Source organism: Alexandromys fortis, unplaced genomic scaffold, assembly GCF_014885135.2.
Source record: "Alexandromys fortis isolate MF-2015 unplaced genomic scaffold, M_Fortis_MF-2015_v1.1 scaffold_19, whole genome shotgun sequence".
In the NCBI taxonomy this organism is placed as follows: Eukaryota; Metazoa; Chordata; class Mammalia; order Rodentia; family Cricetidae; genus Alexandromys; species Alexandromys fortis.
Window position 1 is genome coordinate 14,414,446 of NW_026067890.1, and position 20,145 is coordinate 14,434,590.

The 20,145-nt window shown below is 47.7% G+C and overlaps 1 protein-coding gene across 2 annotated transcripts; it reads right to left on the reverse strand.

Moving 5' to 3' along the window:
• Positions 1–1,630: 1,630 nt before the first annotated feature.
• Cyp2u1 (cytochrome P450 family 2 subfamily U member 1) lies at positions 1,631–17,134 on the reverse strand. 2 transcript variants are annotated; one of them, XM_050144280.1, is made up of 5 exons: positions 16,636–17,134; positions 11,449–12,087; positions 8,981–9,142; positions 7,502–7,669; positions 1,631–2,387 (listed from the first exon to the last, which is right to left on the reverse strand). In XM_050144280.1, the coding sequence occupies exons 1-5, from the start codon at positions 17,081–17,083 to the stop codon at positions 2,329–2,331; spliced, it is 1,476 nt and encodes a 491-aa protein (XP_050000237.1). In that variant the 5' UTR covers positions 17,084–17,134; the 3' UTR covers positions 1,631–2,328. The 2 variants fall into 2 exon arrangements, with proteins under 2 accessions (XP_050000237.1, XP_050000157.1); XM_050144200.1 differs by lacking the exon at positions 1,631–2,387 and adding an exon at positions 4,020–6,487 and having other exon boundaries at positions 16,636–17,131.
• Positions 17,135–20,145: the final 3,011 nt, after the last annotated feature.

Below are 20,145 nucleotides of genomic sequence, written 5' to 3' on the forward strand. Positions count from 1 at the left end.
CAGGCTCGGCTCCTCTGGACAAGCAGTCAGGGCTCCTAACCACTGAGCCATCTCTCCCGTCCTACAGTACAGATGATATTTGTGTTATAATACCACGTGGACCTCATGCCTGACATATGGCCCGTTTCAGATCTCTGCTTGCTTTTCCTTAGGAAAGAAAGGTAAATGTATCTTAGTCCATTTGTGCAGCTAGAAGAAAACCCCCAAATTTCTCCTGGGACCAAGAAAACTCCAAGTCAGGGTATTACCAAATGGAACCCCTCTGGAAGGGTCTGTGGGAGCATTTCCAAGAAGGGTTACTGAGGGGAGATGTCCTCCTGGAGTGGACAGCACCTTTGATGGGTGTGGGTGAGGGTCACACCAGATATAAACTGAAAAAAAAAATTAGAATGTTTGCCTGCCTGCCTGCCTTTTCCTCCTGCTGGTGAGTGCCTCTTTCCAGCAGAGCTCCGGTCAGAACCACTGAGCGACTCTCAAGCCCCCATCGTGCAAGCTAGTCTAATCAATCCCATCTCATGACGTGCATAATGTCGGTTCTGGTTCTCTAGAGTGGAGGTTCTCAACTTGTGGGTCACTACCCCTTCTGATTCCAAAAATATTTACATTATGATTCATAACAGTATAGCAAAATTGCAGTTATGAAGTAACAATGAAAAATATCATGGTTGGGAAATCACCACAACATGAAGAACTGTATTGAAGGGTCGCAGCATTAGGAAGGTTGAGGGCCACTGCTCTAAAGGGAGCTAGCTCCCTGGGGGATCTTCTAAATCACCAACCCAGTCATCTCACAAAGCCCCTTGGCCAATGTTCCTCCATTAGGTTTCAGTACGTGCGTTAGAAGAGGACGCAAAAACAGGTAGTAGGCCCAGTGCTCTTTCCAAAGTGGTGGTGGCTGGGCAGAGAGCTGGGCAGACAGCCTTCCCTTGGCACATACACAGTCGGGCAGGATTTGGTAACAACCAAGAGCATTGATGGTTGGGGGTGGGGGATTCACTGAACAAGTTGTAATTTTCCTTCGGTTAATGGAAGGTTAATGTCCTCTGGCTTCTGGGAATGAATGGGAGTTATATTGTCATTCTTGCTGGATGAGTTTTAGGTTTCCTCTGTCAGGAACTAAAGAGCTGTGGCTCCTTGGAGTGGCACAGCAGCAGAGCCCAGGACAGCCAATCGCAGGTTCTCTTACTGAAGAACCCATGATGGATGACATTGCCTGAGATCTCACGGACATAAACTGATGATTTGCAGGGTAAAGGGTCTAAATCAGTTTGAGGCCATAGTCCTCTGTTTGCCCATCCCACGGAAAACATCCTTCGTACAGCAGACAGGTCAGCCAAGGTTTCGAAGAACACTACCGGATATTTTTACAGGTATTTCTTCAACATGACTGACTTCAAATAGGTGTCTCAAATTTTCTTATGCCAGCTGTTGCCCTTGAGCCAGCCACTTGGAAAACCTTTCTCTCCATCCCAAAGGACAGTGGCCTTTCCAACTTGTAAGTTAAAAATTCAAGTCCAAAAAGTCTTAAACATTGTTCTTTCGGGAACAAAGTGATTTAATAATAATAATTTTAAAAAAACACTTAAAGTGAATGTTTACAGAAAACTCTGGGTCAGCAAAATGACGTGTACGGTTAGGTCGATGCAGTCTGGATTAAATGCTTCAGGCCCTTGTGTATCTCACCTGTGTGTGTGGCTGGGGATTTGTACATCAGGATTTTCCTATTCTGTAGCAAGTGGGACATCCAAATTGCTGAGAACGGGCTGCTCTCAGCTGGCTATTTCTAGCACATTTGCTCCAGAAGATACAAATCACCAAGTAGGCCAGGGAGGATGGTGCAATGTGAATTCTTTATGACCCAAAGGGGAAAGGACCTGTGGACTATGCCTTTGCAAATGAAACTCTGAATTTGTTTTCTTAGGGTTTCCATGGACCAAGTTTTATGCTTCTAAAGTGAACCATTAACTCAGTCTTCTGAACTACAGCAATAACTAAATAGTCATCTTTCTGAGCGATTTTTATTGACTTTCATTTTTCGGCATTTATTCCGTGTGTGCAGACATACCATGGCTCACACGTGGAGATCTTGTGACAACTTACAGACGCTGGTTCTCTCCAGGATCAGCCATGATCAGTCATGTAGAACGATCAAACTCAGGGTGTCAGGTTTGATAACAAGACTTTCTACCCTCTGAGTCATCTTGCTGGCCCTGGAGCAATTTCTACATACTCCCGTATGTTAAATGGTTGCACATGGAAGCAGCCAACACATATTCAGTCCTTTAATATGTTTGCCATTGTTCTAGGTGCTTCAGGTGAGTTAATTTATTAAATCCTCATGAGAATCCCATGCGGTAGAATCCTTTCATACACAGGGAAGCTGAAGCCTGGATAAAGGAATTTAGACACTATTGAACAGAAAATAGTAGAAGGAGAAACCAGCTCTCCATACTTATTTCATGATCTCCACATACACACGACGGCATGCTGGTGACTGCATTTACCCTCCTCCCTACAGCAACAATAACAAAATAACTGGGTAGTATATGTAAAGTTACCTCAGTGGCAGCTGGAAGATGGCTCACTTGGTAAAGTGCTTGCTAATGCAAGCGTTAGGACCTGTGTTCAGATCCCTAGCACCCACACTTTAAAAAAAAAAAAAAATAAGAGCTGGGCGGTGGTGGTTTCCCCTTCTATGGTGAGATCCAGGGATTGAATTCAGGTCCTCAGGTTTGACAGGGACCTCCTGCTGAGCCCTCCTGCTGGCCCCTGAAGTAACTTTTTCATTTCAACATATGTCTGAGAACAGGAGGTATTGGTTCTGCTGTGTGTCTGGTTTACGTAACACAGTGTCTCAGACTGTAAGCCCGCCTGGCCTGGACTCACAGCAATCCTTCTGCCTCAGCCTCTGGAGACTTGTGATTATAGACAAGAGTCATCATGACTGACTTTCAAGTACCACATTGTTTAGACTGCTAAAGCTGTAAGCAGACTTTCTTGGACTACCAACCCCCAAATAATAGCAAAGAGACTTATTATTAATTGTGGAAGTTTGGCCTCCAGTTTAGGCTTGTTCCCAACTAGCTCTTATAACTTACATTAACCTGTTAAATACATTCTGCCACGTGCCAGTAACCAGGCAGGAAATATAGGCAGGGAAGCCAAATTAGGAGAATTCTGGAAAGAGGAAAGGCAGAGACACAGTCGTCATCCAGAAACAGAGGAAGCAGATGAGAATGCCTTACTAAGAAGATGTACCAAGCCACATGGCTAAACATAAATAAGAATTATGGGTTAATTTATGTTTTAAGAGGTAGTTAATAATAAGCCCAAACAATAGGCCAGAGAATTTATAATTAATATAAGCCTGTGTGTTTATTTGGAAGTGAATGGCTATGGGGCTGGGTGGGACAGAAACGTCCTCCTATACAGCACTGCAGATGTCACACACCATTCATCCCAGTCAACAGACGTAATAATCTTGTTGATATCGCTAGCTAACCTCTAGAGACACGCACCAGGAATTTGCCAAAACAAGTTTACACAAGATACAACCTTCTCTAATCTGTGCAGGGGTTTGGTGGGAGGCATAAGAAAATTTGACTCGGCAGTTAAAAAGTACTTGTTGCTCTTACAAGGGACCCAGGTTCAGTTCCCAGCACCCACACGGCAGCTCACAAATATCCGTAACCCCAGTCCCAGGGGATGACACCTTTGCGCCCCCGTGGACACTAAGCATGTGTGCAGTGCACAGGTGCACATCAGGCCAAATATTCACACAACCAAATAAATTACAGAAAATGTGTTTTGCCTGGACATCTCTCTATACCAGGTCTTCTGAGGGAATATTTTAAAATAAGTTACCCTCCTGTCTAAAGACCAGGTTTGTACTACTTTGTGTGTGTCCCCCCGCCCCAGGTCTGTTTCCTCTTCCTTTTTGACTAAAATTTGGTAAAAACAACAAAAACTGCTAAGCAACTAAAAATAAGCAAACACAAACCAGATATGACACTGTGCCCTTAAAATTAAAGGTTTAATAAGAGCGCCATCGAAGATGAGGTCTAGACCTTGTTAGACCCCGAAAACTAAGGTCATTTTCACATTTCAGATGAAACAGGAAGTGCATAAAATATCGGTAGATTTGGGAAAAGCACAGTCCATCCATCTGTGGCAAAGTGTAGAAGGGATTTTCAGAGCGCTACAGCATGAGGCACGGTATTAAACTGCTGGATAGACACAGGACTCGGACATCATCCCATAGAAGGCAGAAGTCTTTTTCAAGTACGATATGAAGTCTTTGGTTAGGAGGTCCAGAAATTCACATGAGTCGAGGAGTAAGGACCTTGTGGGTGTCAGGGTTTAAAAGCACACGAGTCTCAGATCAGGACAAGCTATCCTGGTCAAGGTACAGCGTACCCATCCATGTGCCATCTTATCCCCACGGTGTACAGCCTCACTCCGTCCCTCCACACTCAGTGTGCTGACCTCAAACAGTCTTCAGGGCACCTGAAGATGAGCCTGCACTTCCTGCACCTATTTTGGAAGTGCCTATAACTTACAAAAAGGAAAACATTACGGTGGATAATATAAAGAATGAAGAATCAAAAATTAATCAATACTCAGTTACACAATATCCCGCCTTTTCCTTTTTGCTTGTAGATTTTTATTCAGCAGCTGGCATTTCCCCCTCGGTAAGCATCTGGGGGGGGTCTGCCTGGGTACCTGGGCGAGCCGGCTGTGGAAGATGTTGGAAGCCTTCATTCTGTATTAGGTTTTAGCGGCTGAGGCATCGTTCGACATTTGCTAACATGGTTACTTTATGATAAAAAAGCCTAGTGAATTTTTAAACACTGGTTTAAACAGGTAGGGCGAAATTACACTGCAATTTAAAACTCTCCTAAAGGACAGCAATAAACACACAGATGGGCTCTCCCCTCAAGCACCTTCCCCAACTCACTCCCAAACTGCCTGGGCGTCTGCCAAGAATAAGGCACGGGGAGGAGGAGGCAGCAGCGTGGAGCCTGGCCCCAGGGGGTCCACTGGGCTGAAGAGGGACATGATAACCGAGGATGCAGCTTCAGGACCACGTGGGGTCAATACTGAGAAGGGCTCAGAAAGTGCTTTCCAGTCACAGGTCAAGTGTCTCAGAGACCAGGGAGGGTGTTTTGTCATCACAGGCCTTCGCACTACAAAGCCTCAGCTCCCTTGGCGTGAGGACTGCACACAAAGAAAACGTTCATACGGTGCCTCTCTAAGAAACGCTCACATTATCACGGTTCCTTCCACTGTGCTGTGGGAGACCCGAGGGAAGGGCCAGACTCGGGCACGCGGAGCTGCACACTGTTGACTGTAACGGATGGCTTTGCCCCTGCCCCCCCTTACCCCGAGCAGCAGAAGGCCACAGTCAACCACACTGTCATAAAGCCGTTCCCACATTTTCTCACGGTCCCTGAAGGGTCATTAGAGACCACCCTGTGAAGAAATGGCTCCTCATCGTGGAGAGTATTCAAGTTAGTCACTATGGCTGGTAACACAACAGGAGAGGAGGGTTTATAACTATTTGGATGAGACATCGCTTCTTGATCAATCCCACAATTCCATGACTCAGTTTCCCAGCCCAGCATCCAGAGCCCAGGTCAAGGCAGAGCTGCCCATCTGCTGGGCAGAGGGGACTTGGGCTGTGTACCAGGCTCTCAGCTTCTGTGGTTACAGACAGCAGACACATAGGGAGACAATGACGTCAAGAGAATGATTCTCTTTTTCCTCATCACATGGGGCAAGGGGACATTTCATCCTAGCTTTATAAAAAATAAAGAACCCAGCCCTAAACCCAAAAGATCTTCATAAGACAAGCCCAAGGAAACTGACATAGACCCTATGCTAAAAAGAAAAAGAAAAAAAAATTAAAAAGAAAAACTTCTACCTCAATATAACCTAGGCCTGCATCCCTTTCTGACCAAGTGTCCATGTCAGGACCCTGAAAGGCCTGAAGGCAGGTCTACTCCCGAACTGTCCAGCATCTGCTGATAGCAGAGAAGCCCTGAGAAATCTCATTACCCTCATTTTACCGTGGGATGATGGGGGCTGAGATGAGATCTGCTCCTGATGGACTCTGCCCAACCAGAGCCATCATCCATGCGTCCCACTGGGCAGGAAGGCATCCATGGTGCGGCGCCCAGCCCCTCCAGGGCTCTCCTCTAGAGCCTCTCTTGGCTGTGCTGAGTCGCTGGGCCCACGCTCAACAGCACAGAAGACTGTCTAGGACACGGATTTGGCTGCTGTCCCCTCCTCTCTTCTCGGGGGCACCTTCATCTCTTTGAGACAGTTACATTAAATGGATGGGGGGCTAGCGTCAGACCGAATCTTCCAGTCATGATGGGCTTCTCCGAGCCCGCGGGTAGGGCAAAGGTGAAGCTCTGCATCAGGCTCACGAACATCAGGAACAACTCCATCTTTGCCAGCTGCTCTCCCATACACACCCGCTTCCCTAAAAGTGAGATCGGAGAAGGGGCGGTTATGATACAGCCCTGTGCGTTTGCAGCAGGTGTCTGACCTGAGTTGGTGGAGTTTTAAAGTAAAATCGCCACATCAACCCCAGTCTCCTTCGGTTTATCTACCCACACAGCCGTTCACCACTGTCCTCCTAGCCACGGATCCCACGCGGGTGACGCGGGAGTCACCCTGCCGCTCACCTTCCCTGTCACCTGCAGGACTAAGAGGGAAACCAGACGAAAGTTTCTAGACCCTTTCTTTCATTTCCACAGAAAGGACTTGTGTGCCTCAATCCAGGAACCCAAAGAAAGACCTGAGGGTAGAGAAGCTCTCACACAAACCTAGGAGACTAGGGCCTGTTTGTTCTCAGGCCTACGACATGGGAGAGGCACTTGCTGACACCAGAGCCCTGATAACCAAGACCTGACAACCCGAATTCAATTCCTGGGCCCCCCATAGTGGGAAGAGAGCTGGCTGTTTCGATTTGTCCTTTGGTGTGTGCTGGGACATTTGTCTCCCTCCCCACTACATGCACGCACACAAACATATAAAATAAGCAAATAAAATGTAATTTTAAAAAGTTGTGCTTAACTCCAATAGTCCGTTAACTTCCCATACTTCTCAGGCCCCAAAGAGCCTACGCAGCACGAGAAGAAAGATTTCTAATCGTAAAGATTAAGCCTAACTCCCTCCTCCTTTCTTCTTCTCCTGGGGATGGAAGCGAGGGGCTCAGACAGGCAAGGCAAAGCGAGCACTCCGCCACTGAGTCACCTCTGTCCATACTTCTAACTTTCATTTTTATTTTTTGAAGAAAAAAAGTTGGGTCAGCAAAACAACTCAGTAGGCATGAACCAACTTCTGCAAGTTGTCTTCTGTTTACTACACCTACATACATACACCTCAAACATGTGCGTGTACACATGCGTGCATGCACGCACGCACATGCGCGCGCGCGCGCGCACACACACACACATGCAATGATGAAGTTAAAAACCAAGGTTTAACTGACCTATCCCAAAAGGAATAAAAGTTTCTCTTTTCAGAAGTTGTCCCTGGTCATCCAGAAACCGATCAGGACAGAAGTCATCTGGCTTCTCCCAAATGGCCGGGTCTCTGTGCACTGACCACAGGTTGGGAATGACCACGGTGCCTTTGGGAATAGTGTATCCTTGGAGGACTGCGGACAACAAACAGAAGTCAGCACCGCACTTGCTCTCAATATTCCTCTTCTTCAACATCACTGTTCCAAGAGTGAAGCTATTCATTGACTTAACTGTTATTGGCAGAGACCAAATTCTGAGGTTCTTGAGGGGAGAGGTTAAGTCTTATCAACCAGCACATTCTCCCTGTCTACTCCCAACCCAGTCTGAGATAGGAGGGGCGGGGCTAGGTGCTGAATCAAGGCAGGCCCTGTGAGCCAAGTCAGGCCATAAAAACTTACAATCAACAAAACACTAATAGGGCATTCAGGTAAGCTTCCCCCATGATTTATATACTCTTAAGATCCAATATAATGTGTCTAAATCAGGGTTCCTTTGGGGGGGTGTCAAAGGACCCTTTCACAGGGGTTGCCTCAGACCATCAGAAATATCAGACGTTACGATTGCTAACAGTAGCAAATTAACAGTTATGACGTAGCAATGAAGATAATCTTACGGCTGAGGTCACCACAACATGAGGAACTGTAATGAAGGGTCACCGCATGAGGAAGGTTGGGAACCTCTGCCCTTCAGCCTGACATTCTGGAAGCAGGTTTTAAATTCCGGTTGCCCCTCTCAGATGACCTTAGCTTGTGTCGGGCTGACCTAAAACTGCGCAGCACCGAGTGGAAGAGCTTACAGGCGTTTCTGGCCGCAGGACAACACGATGGGGAGGGCACACTATGAAAACAGATCTGCAGGCAGCTCAACCCCCACGATCGCCAGCGGCAGGCCGACCAAGACCCCACAGGGGTTGGGTTCTACACTGGGTCTAATTTGACCTACTGGGCTGCCTCGGGGCGCCTTAAACTCTGTCCTCCCCAGCAACCCGTCCCTGTCTCTCTGAAACAGAGCCGCCCCTGAAGTCCCAATTCTCCTGCTGCAGCCTCTCTAGGACTACAGGTGTGTGGCGCCCTTAGTTATAATGGGGAGGGTCAGACCGGGACATTCCGGTTTTTTAAAATAAGAACACTTTGGTTTTGCAGAATTTTGAAAAACAAAGTGAGCTAATTTGGGAACAACTAGGGGAGGGGCCACTGTCAACTCCAGAATGGCTTCTGCCCCAACAGCTGATGTGAAGAATGACATCATGCAAGTACACGGGGCACCCGAGGCCAGGGAGCTCCTGGTAATGACTACAGAGCCTGCACCAATGATGACGGTTAAGGGTCACAACAATCTCTGGATCTCCCAGCCTGAGACACAGAGCTAGTTCGGCTGTGACCACATCCCTCCCCACATTCTGCAGGCCCTCGGGGACGGGCAGAGAAGGCAGGCTCCTAACTTGCCTGTTCTCTCTGAAGTCATATGAGGAATGGCGAGGGGCACCGCCATGGACAACCGCTGCACCTCCATGATGGTGGCTTCTGTGTATGGCATCTGGGCCTTGTCTGTGAGGGAAGGAAGGCGGTCACAACCAATGACCCTTTCGATTTCTTCATGGACCTTTTCTATGCAAAAAGAAAAAGAACAGAGCACAGATAAGCCTGGGAGACCTGAGTCAGCACTGTTAGGTGAACTTTACCCAGCAAGGGAATCAGTGGCCAAAGATGACCTCATTCAGGACTGGTAAGACTGGTAGTAGCCACTGGGGTTGGGGCTCTGCAGAACAGAGTGGGCAAAAGACACAGCATTCTGGACTCAAAGGCACCCAGCATTAAACTCTCACGTGACCATGTGACTCTCTAAGCTGTAACAGCATGTGAAAGTCCAAAACATACAAGGAACCCTACCCATGGGTCTGCCGTAGTTGAGGGCATCCTGCAAAAGCCTGTGGTTGCAGGTCTGTCTCCCACAGTGGTGTCATTATGAGGATTTAGGTCCAGGGGGTGCAACCCTGGAACTTCCTTCCTTGTCTTCTGCATCTGCCCAGAGGAAAGTCCCCTCCACAATGCACTGCCTTACCACAGTCCCCATGGCAACAGAGTCAACAGGCCACAGACTGAATTCTCAGAAACCGCAAGCCAAACTAAGTCTCTCTTGTCAGCTGATTAGCAACCCCACTTGGTCGCAGCACTGAAAAGCTGGCTAACATGGGTTCATAAATGTGCACTCCTCACCAGCCTGGACTCTGGAGACTCAAAAGCTTTATATACTAACAAAGCTACTGTCATAAGCAACCAAGTTTAGGAACAAGCTGTTGCTTAGCAATAGCTAGTTAAAACAGGGCGCCACGATGACTATGGCAGGAAAAACATGGACCCTTGAAGAAGTTCACAGCTCCACCTCCTGGGGCTTTGACACCTCCCACAGGTGTCTTGGTCCCTTTTCAGGCTCTGTAACAGAAAACTTGGAGGTGGGTGCTTTATAAAGAAACACTGAGCTCACAGTTCTGGAAGACACAAGCCCAAGAACAGCAGCCCCTCTTTGGTTACCGGCAGAGAGCCATGTGCGAGGGAGTGGCCATATGGCAACTCGGAATCCCGAGGGACTCAGGGGCCAAGGCTGCTCCTTTTGTAATTACCCACTCTCACGGGAGCTAACTAGGGCCCCGAAAGAACAACATTAGCCTGCTGGAGGATGCAAGATATGCGCGGGGAAAGGATTTGGCCACGCTTTTTCAGTTCTTGCTTCATATACTTGACTCCTCAAAAACCTTGGTCTCCAGGCTAAGCTTCCTCAAGCTCCTGCGACTAACTACCTCACTCTAGGCATCTCAAGGGTCTACCTCCTCAGTATGACACCACTGAGGACCAAACTTCTAGCACATAAGCCTCTGTGGGATACCTTCAAATCATAGCCCACTGATAGCATGTAGCAGAGGGGACTAGACTGACCCAACTAAAGATGTAGCCATGGAGAACACATCCTGAGCTGTTCAGTGTATCCCCAACCAAGTACAGCTATACTCCATGGAATAATACTTCAATCAATCACAGACCGGATACACAAGTGTGGTCCTATAAGGTTATACTGCCTGGTGACACTATGGTGACCTTAGTTTAAGTGTACTCTGTGGTGGCAGAGTCATCTCCTAAAACCACAGTCTCAGAACACGAACCCATTACTAAGTAGCACGGGCTTTAAAATCAGATCGTCTTCCCCAGTCAAATTTAAGTCAGAAGGAGATGTGAACCTGGTAGCAAGGTCAGAGCGCTGCGGCTTTGGGGGCTCTGAAGATGAAGAGGACCACAAGTCAAACAAGCTGGAAAGAGCAAGCGGATGAATTTTCCTCTAGGGCCTCTAGAGGGCAACACAGCTTGGCCAACAGCCCCATCTTTAGTCTAGGGAAGCACACACCATACTTCTGAGATAACTTAGAACAAATGCAGGTGTGTTCAGGTGACTAGGTTTGTAGTGACCGGCTATAGCTATAGCTGGACCATGCTCCCCTACTCATCCAGGATTTGCTGCCACTGCCACTTGCTGTCACTGGGCAGATGGGGGAGGACCAGCTGTGACTTTCCCTGACTTTTTTGGGCCTGTGATGTCCATTTTCAAAGCAAGCTGAAAAGGCGCAGATGACCATGGCTACTAGCTTAGCCCTATGACACCCCACATCTCGAATGCTCCTTCAGTTTCAGAGACTTCACAGGGAACTGGACTGTGGAGATTGAGGCAGGGGTGAGCAAGCCACAGCACTAGTCTATCTAGACACTTGAGCCTTCGCTGTTCACGTCTTAAGCTCCCTATAAAACCTAAGTGTTTGTCTTCCAGCCTGGGAACATAAGGGCCCGAAGCCAGCGGATCACAGAGGTTGCTACCTGGTTTAAATTACCTGCCTTTACCCTGAGGAAAGAACAAATCTATCAATTACTTTGTACGTCCGGGTTCACTGACATATACAGCAGGCACCAAAGCAAAGAGTTGGTTGTAGTGTCGGTGCCAGCAACGAAGAGGTCCCCGATGATGTAGAACAGGTAATCCTCATTGAAGCTCGCGCCGCCACTGCCGGCTCTCCGCTCCTCCTCCATGTGCAGGAGGTACATGTCTATGAAGTCCTGAGGGTTGCTGGCATCCAGAGACTCCTGGTGCTCTTTGATGATGTTTTTAAGGAAGCAGGTGATGTCCCTTTCGATCTGCCTTAGTTCCTTCCATGGCCCAAAGGGAAGGTAGTAAAACCAGGAGCAGATGTTGATCAGGAAGACCTGGCTGTGCAAGCAGATTTCTAACCCTCGAGACATGAAATCCAGCACCTTCTTAAACTCCTCGTTCGTGTAGTCGAAGCGCTGGCCGAAGCACAGCGAACAGATGATGTTAGAGACGGCATTGCTGATGATGGAGGAGGGGCTGAAGGGGGCGTCTCCGTGTTTCTGCATTTCCTCTTTTACATACTTGAACTCCTCGATAATCTTGGGCTCCAGGCTAAGTTTTCCCAACCCAAAATGACGGAGCGTCGAGTGGGAGAATTTCCTCTGCTGTCTCCAGATGGGGCCGTAGTGTGCGAACACGATTCCTGCCGAGGACAGAAAGGAAGGTGAGAGAGCAGGGCCCGTGAAAGGCAAGCAGGACCTGCCATGGGCGTATTCTGTGTTTTCAAGTCTCTCGGCCAAAGTTCATATGCGGACAAAGACAACCGGTCAAGTTTTATTCTAAAGACATCTGTTTCCAATAAATGCGGAGTCTAGATGAGGGTCGCTGGCTAAAAAGTTGTTATTTATTGATTTCTTGTAACTTCTGGTAAAATGAAAAGCAATGAGTTTTTTTTTTTAAAGATTTATTTATTATGTATACAACATTCTGCCTCGATGTATACCCGCACACCTAAGGAGGGCGCCAGATCTCAGTACAGATGGTTATGAGCCACCATGTGGTTGCTGGGAATTGAACTCAGGACCTCTGGAAGAGCAGCCAGTGCTCTTAACCTCTGAGCCATCTCTCCAGCTCCCAAGCAATGAGTTTTTATGCCTAAAATTATTGTGCAGTAGATTCAGGTTTAGAAAACCTTTCAAATCAAAAGCACCCATACTTGCAGCTGGCTTTCTTTTGTACCACCAACCAGCTCCCAAATCATGACATGGAGACACGTTGTTAATTATGAATGCTCAGCCTTATCTTATGCTTGTTCCACTAGCTCTTAGAACTCACTTAACATGTTTCTCTTCATCTACATTTTGCTTTGGGGCTTTTTACTTCTCTTTCATTCTGTAGGTCCTATCCCATGTTTGGCTGGCTGGTGGCTAGCTGGTTGGCTGGCCCCAGGCACCTCCCTTTCTCCTCTCCTCCCCTCCCCTCCCCTTTTCTTTCCTTTCCATGATGTCCTTTATCATCTTAGCCCGAGTTCCTTCCTGTGGGGAACACATGAAGTCCTGAACAAATGTGCGTTGCTGACGTGAGCATGGCCATGTTAAGGACTCCAATGCCTCAAACTAAGGAACAGTAAAGCCCTAAGTACCACAAGCTAGGACCAAGTATTGAAACATGTGAGCCCATGGGGGACAGTCCACATTCAAACCAACACCATGTTGTGAGTCCTTAGCATGTGGTGTGCTGTAGATGGAACGCCGACCTGGTTCTGGTGTTGAGTTCTTAAAGTGCCTCTATAACGTGTCTTTCAAGAGTGCCCACAGAAGCCAGAGAGGGCATGGTTTCCAGGCAGCTGAAGTTACAGGTGGCTGTGAATTACCTGACACAGATGCTGGATCTGAACCCAGGACCTCTGAAAGAGCAGGAAGTGCTCCTAACCACTGAGCAATCTGTCCAGTCCACATGTATACATTTTTTTAAAGATAGGATGTCCACTTAAACCTACTAGTCTTGAAGTTGTGAAAATCCTCCTGCCTCAGCCTCCCAACTTAGAGACTATAGGTGTGTGTCACTGTACCTGTCTAACAACCTTTTTCTTGTGATTTGTGCTGTGTTTTGTTTTAAAAACCCCTTCCTATCAGGAATTCAGAAATATATCGTCATCTTATAAAATTCTAAAACTTTGACTTTGAGAACAGATTTGCTTTTTAAAGATGTGTTTTTATTTTATGTCTATGCAAGTTCTGCCTGAATGTATGTTTATACACTATGTGTGTACCTAGTGTCTACTGAGACCAGAAGAGGGTGTTGGAGTCACAGATGGCTCTGAGCTGCCCTGTGGATGCTGGGAACTGAACCCAGGTCCTCTGGAAGAGTAGCAAGCGCTCTTCATCACTGAGCCCTTTCTCCAGTGCCCAGATTTTGATTGTCAGTCTAATTTTCTATAATTTACCTATAAGTGAGGTATAAATACAAGTATGTTTTCTGTACAGACTGCGGGGAGTAACGCGTGTGGTCAGGTGCATGAGGAGACCAGAGGATGGCCCAAGTCCCCTCTTCTGTCACTCTCTGCCGTAGGTCACTGACTCTCCAGCTGCCTCTGGAACTCATCACTAGGCTGGTGGCCTGTTGCGCGATATTTGAACACACTGTGTGAAATCCACCTTCTGACTGATTTAATATAGAGATGAATGCCAACAGCTAGGCAGGAGAGGATAGGCAGGACTTGTGGAGAGAGAGAACTCTGGGAGGAATCTGAGGCACAGGGAATTAGCCAGAGAAAAGCCGAGGGAGTTGGATGTACAATATGGAGAGGTAACAAGCCATGTGGCAGAATATAATAGGGTTAATTTAAGTTACAAAAGGTGGTTGGGAACAAGACCAAGCTAAATAAGCTTTCATAATTAATAAGAAGTCTTCATGTCACTTGAGAACTGGAAGTCTAAAGACAAGTCCGGCTACAATAGTCATAAAGCCAAAGTGATTCTCCTGTCTCAGCATCTGGAACACAATTCCGAACACTGGTTCTGTTCACTGTGGCCTATGGCTACAAAGTCAGGGAGTTGCCACTTAAATTGGATGAGCAGTGTGGAGAACACTGGAGGGCCAAGCCAAGATACATTGCTTTGTCTTCCTTCATGAGTGACCAAATTACTTGGGTGTTCTTGATCTAAATTTCATCCAGAGTAAACTTCTAAAGACTCCTGTCTTAATCTAGAAGCATCTTGCACAGTGGCTGTCATTAGCCCTCCATCTTGAACCCATCTCTAGCCAAGAGGCCAACAGGATGCACTGTAACCAGAACATTCGCCTTCTGTCTCCTGCGGAGGCTGGAGTGGTCTTAGGAACGAGAACTAAGCACACTTTCTATAGCCCTCAAATTCTCCCTGTCTTAGCCCAAGGCTCACTTCTGTCTGCTTGGTTTAAAGGTGCCTCCAATTCCAGAGCCTTTTTGAGGCTCCATGGGGGCTGGGAGGAGGTGAGGAGAGGGTCCATAGGAAAGTTAGGAATCAGGGTGAGGGAGGGGATGTCAAACTGTGAAATCAAGGCCACCCTCCTGATTAGAAGCACGTATACCACCCACCGGGAAGGCTTTAGTCTGTACTTCAGTGTCTAAAGACAGAATACAGGATTGGCAGATAGCTGAAGATCAGCACCTCAGTTTCTGCAGAGGGAGATACACATGGAGTATGGGAACTAAGTAGAAACTATGGGGTATAGTCTTATTTATTTATTTATTTATTTATTTATTTATTTAGGTTTTTCGAGACAGGGTTTCTCTGTGGCTTTGGAGCCTGTCCTGGAACTAGCTTTGTAGACCAGGCTGGTCTCAAACTCACAGAGATCCGCCTGCCCCTGCCTCCCGAGTGCTGGGATTAAAGGTGAGCGCCACCATGAAATAACAGTGAAATATTCACTGCCTCTCCCCTGACAGTCTTGTAAATTTAATCTCAGGCAAGATCTTAAGTCATGTACAGACAGCAGCCATGTTCATTGCGAAAATATTAGAGACGCTATGAAGCAACAAGTCCAGTTCCACAGGCTCCTAGCTTGACTTCTGGACTTTGTTTGTTTTGTTTTGTTTTTCCGAGATGTTTCTCTGTGTAACAGCCCTGGCTGTTTTGGAACTTGCTTTGCAGACCAGGCTGGCCTTGAACTTACTGAAATCCGCCTGCCTCTGCCCCCCAAGTGTTGGGATTAAAGGCGAGTTCAACCACCTGGCTGGCTTCTGGACTTTCTTAAGGAAAAAATATCTTGTTATACTTTTGCAAATTGAAAGTCATTGGATGGAGGGGCCTTGAAGTTGGTTCAAGACACCCCAAGACCAAGTTCTCAGAAAAAAGGAAGACTTATTCACCCCAGAGGGACGGAGAGCAGAGAAAGATAAGGGACAGGAGATAGATGAAGAGAGAGATGGTAATGGAACAGGGAGAAAGGGGCAAGGGAGAGGGTAAGGGAAATTTGTGCCAGAGTGATAAAGGAGTGTCTTTGGATAGAGAGGAGGAAGATTTGGCCTGTAGGCAAATGGCAGTGTATACAGGTAAAAGGAAAAACCCAGTGTTAGGATGAGCTGGTTAATTTCGATTGGGCATATTAATTAAGGTGGCCAAAGGGGCTTTTGATTGCTGAACTTCGATACTTTGATAGCTGGAACTTGGTAGTCAGCCTCAGGAGAAGAAAGAGGCCAAGTTAAAAAATGGCCCTTGGTGGCTAGCTTTGGGGATATAATCTAACAGTTTTTAGGACGGCAGAGGGAATGGGGGAGAAGACAAGGCTCGCCAGAGCCGTATTTGTCATGCTGGGCTAACTAGAGTCCCTTCACTGGGTGAAAAAAATTTTCTTTTCCCTTTTCTAACAGGGCCAAAGTTTAGGAATGTTGGGGTCTCAGACCTATGAGTGAGGAGGCCTCATATGGGAGATAGGTCCCAGGAGGGTGGCCTCTGATTCCATACTTTTGTACACCTCTCCCCGCCCCCCAATTCCTAACTTTCCCGTGGGTCTCCCACTTTTACCTCGCACTAGAAACCACGCGAACACACACACCACACACACACACACACGCACGCACGCACACACACACCACACACACGCACGCACGCACGCACACACACACCACACACACGCACGCACACACGCACGCACGCACACACCCCACACACACGCACGCACACACACACACACGCACGCACGCACACGCTCAGGGCAGGGCGCAGGCGGTCACCTGCTGCCCCAGGTCCTCAGCCCGCGGCATGCTCACCCTTCTCTTTGGTCATGATGGAGATGAGCGGCATCCGCGGGCGGTCACTGAACACTTCAGCCTGCTGCACTAGCGCCTCGCGCATGCTGTGGAAGTCGCTGAGGACCACCACCAGATGGTGACCGATGAACAAGCTGAAGACGTTGCCGTAGACGCTCGCCAGCTTGGCCAGGTGCACGTGCGAGCCCACGGTGTCGGTCTGGCCGCCCCGGCCCAGCCAGAACTGCAGCCGCAGGAAGCGGGGCACCAGCAAGTGCCCGATGTTACCCACGAGCGGCCAGGGTGCGGGCCCCGGAGGGATGCCGCATGCGCGCTGCCGCCGCAGCCAGACCCAGCCCAGCAGCAGTGCCAGCCCGCAAAGCAGCACTGCGCCTCCCGCCGCCCGCAAGTGCAGCCCAGCTCCCAGCTGCTCCCCAGCCGCGGGATGGGGATCCTCGGGCGAGGACATGCTCTAAGTGCGGGCGGAGCAGAGGCGACGGGCAGCGTGGCTGGAAGGTCAGGGGCGGGGTAGGGCAAGTTGAGCTCTTCCGACTGGCTAAGACGCGTGCCCCTCTCAGCTTCGCCCAATCATCTTCTCCAATGTTGGGTAGGGGCGGGGCCGTCCTCCCGGACAGCTGGTAGAGGGCGGTGGGTGGAGGCCTGGGATAACTTGCTTAGCTGTCCTGAATGTGTGTTGTTTGTTTTTGTTTTGTTTTGTTTGTCACGTCAGCGTCTCGCGCTAGCAGAAGTGGGATCCTCCGTAGAGTGAGAGCTTTCAGTGGATTTCCGCCTGTGAGTTGATTTTATCAAAACATTCACAAGTCGGGAAGCTTTAATCCTTGGCATTAGACCAGACCTGAGACGCTGAGTTCATAATAAAAAATGTGATTTACAGATATTCCAACACCAGGGTCCTTGACTCTGCTCTGGTGATGGCCGAGTGCTTTGCCTACCTGTTACTTATAGGCCCGATTGCTGTGGTTTCTCTTGGGTAGGTTGACCCTAGAACTCAAGGTTGAATCCGTTTGTATTTCTATGTTGATGGCCTAGAACTCGCTGTGTAGACTAGTTGGCCTCGAATTCAGAGAGCCACCTGCCTCCGCCTCCAGAATTAGGGCATTAAAGGCATGTGCTACCGTGCTTGGCCCAGATGGAGCCAGCTGCCAAGGTCTTTGTTTTGTGATGCTCAAGATTAAATCCTAGGCTTTGCTTTTGGTTGCTAGGGAAGTGCTCCATCTGGATCCTGTGTAAGATCAAGTTTGATCTCTCTTCACACACACACACACACACACACACACACAATCTGAACACTACAGTGCTTTATAAAATGACCAAAGCATGGTGTCTTCTTTTCATGTTTTTTTTTTTCTTTTTTTCTATCAACAAGTGGGGTAAGCTAAAGTTCAAAAGTTCAAGCTTCCTGGTCTCATACTATTTTTGATACAATTTGTAAAGTATACAAATGCTTTCTTCCTTCTCCCCTCCCCAAACTAAAAAAGTCCACCTCACATTTCCTGTATTTAATCGTTATCAGATTCCCTCTTTTTTTTTTTTTGTGACTTAAAAAAAAAATTCTTACTTAAGTTAGAGACACTGAAATCTAAATAATTATTTTCTTTTCTTGTGACTGGGTCTCACTATGTGACGGGCTTGTCACTCACAATCAATCTAGCCTCAGATTTGGCAGTCTAACTATTTTTCTGTCCTCGCAAACACTGGAATTACAGGAGGGCAGCACTATACCAGAGGGCAGTTTACCTTTTCAACTGCTTGTTGGAGGAGTTTGTCTTCAACATGTCGTTTCCTTCTCTCAATGCCTTTCTCTCTAAACACACCCCACTACTTTCTTCATATAAAAAATATTCAAATAACAATTTGTATAAAACCAATTTCTCCTCCTCCTCCTCCTCCTCCTCCTCCTCCTCCTCCTCCTCCTCCACCACCACCTCCACCTCCTCCTCCTCCTCCTTCTTCCTCTCCTTCTTTTTGGCAGAGGAATCTACTGGACTGCTTTGATTTTGGAATGAAGATACTCGTTCCAACCCTTGCACAACGGACTGTTGCTGTAGAAATTCTGCCCTCCGTAGAGATCTGAGTCTTTCAAGAGGGTTCCTCCCTTCATTCCCCCCTAGAACCATCACAGTGCACACAGGCACCTAATTCTGGAAGGGATTGAAACTTGACCCAACTGAACAACCAACAGCCTCCCTCTTGTGCAAGATTTAACTCCACTTGTGGCATTTCTTGAATAATCTATTTTCAATAATAGTTGTGTATGACAGAGAGAAAGCGTTATGTGCCGAGCTGTAACTGTGCTCCAATTCATATGTTAAAGAACCAGTCCCCGATTCCTCAGAATGTGACCCTCATGTCTAGGAGGGGTTGTATCAGAAGGAATGAAGTTAAAACGAGGCTCTGTGAATGGACCTAAAGTCAGGCGGATGGGCCCTAACCCAGCACGACTGGAGACCATGAAGGGAGTAGGGTACAGAAGGAATACCATGTGAGGACCCAGCCAGAAGGCAGTATCAGCCTCGGAAACCTGTAGCGCAAATTCTAATTGGTCTTCATAATAAAAACTCAAGAGTCAGCTAATCGGGGTGAAAGCTGAAGGCTCGAAGAAGCAGAGTGGCCAGCCATTAGAGTTCTTACCTCTACTAATGCTCAGACCAAAGGGGCGATCCTGTCCTCAGACTGCACCAAGTTCCTGTCTCCTCCTGCCTTCCCAACCATATCACTCCTGTCTCTACCTTCCTAGTGCTGGGATTAAAGGCATGGGATCCCAAGTGTTGGGATCCCCTTTGTGTGAGTTCTGTTTTTCTTATAGACTGGATGAATTTTGTGTAGCCTGGGGGGGCCTTGAACTAACAGGGATCTATCTGTCCCCTGAATCCTGGAACTAAAGGTGTGTGCCACTACTGCCTGGCCTCTAGTGGCTTAGCTCTGCACTCTGATCTTCAGACAAGCTTTATTTGTTAAAACACAAAATATTACTACATAAGCCGGCCCTGGAAATACTTTGACCTTGACTTCTGACCTCTAGAACCATGGGAAGTAAACTTATGCAGTCGAGCTGCCCTATCTATAGCCCTTGGGTGGCAATCTTATAAACTTACATAAAAAGCCATAGTTTTTTTTTTTTTTTTAATGCTGGGTACCATTTAAAACCTCAAGTATAATGTATCCAGCTTCATACGAATGGATTTCTTTCCCAGTTAAATGCAGGGCATTCTTGCCAGGTAAAGAGACACTTGCTGCTTGTTGTGTGACAAAATTTTCCCTGGGAAAATGAAACACATACATCTTCTCACTCCAGATAGGAAACCTACCACAGACCAAAGTACAGATAACGCCAAAGTCCAAGTTGATCAATGAATAAGTTTTATTGGGGTTACTGAGCAATATGGGTGAGGGAATACTTACAGGAGCAGAAATGACTGAAAGATCCCTGCATCACCAAGCCCACCTCAGCAGGGGTGACAGCTCACAGAAGCTGGGAACCTGGAGCACGCTGCACAGCTTGGAGACAGC

Bases quoted from the DNA above. Each gene is read 5' to 3' on its own strand.
- Cyp2u1 (XM_050144200.1), bottom strand. From the start codon at position 17,083: ATGTCCTCGCCCGAGGATCCCCATCCCGCGGCTGGGGAGCAGCTGGGA. The intron at 12,088-16,635 runs GTGAGCATGCCG...TGTCCTCGGCAG, and splicing joins CATCATGACCAAAGAGAAGG to GAATCGTGTTCGCACACTAC. The intron at 9,143-11,448 runs GTAATTGATAGA...CTTTTTGCATAG, and splicing joins AGTGAACCCGGACGTACAAA to AAAAGGTCCATGAAGAAATC.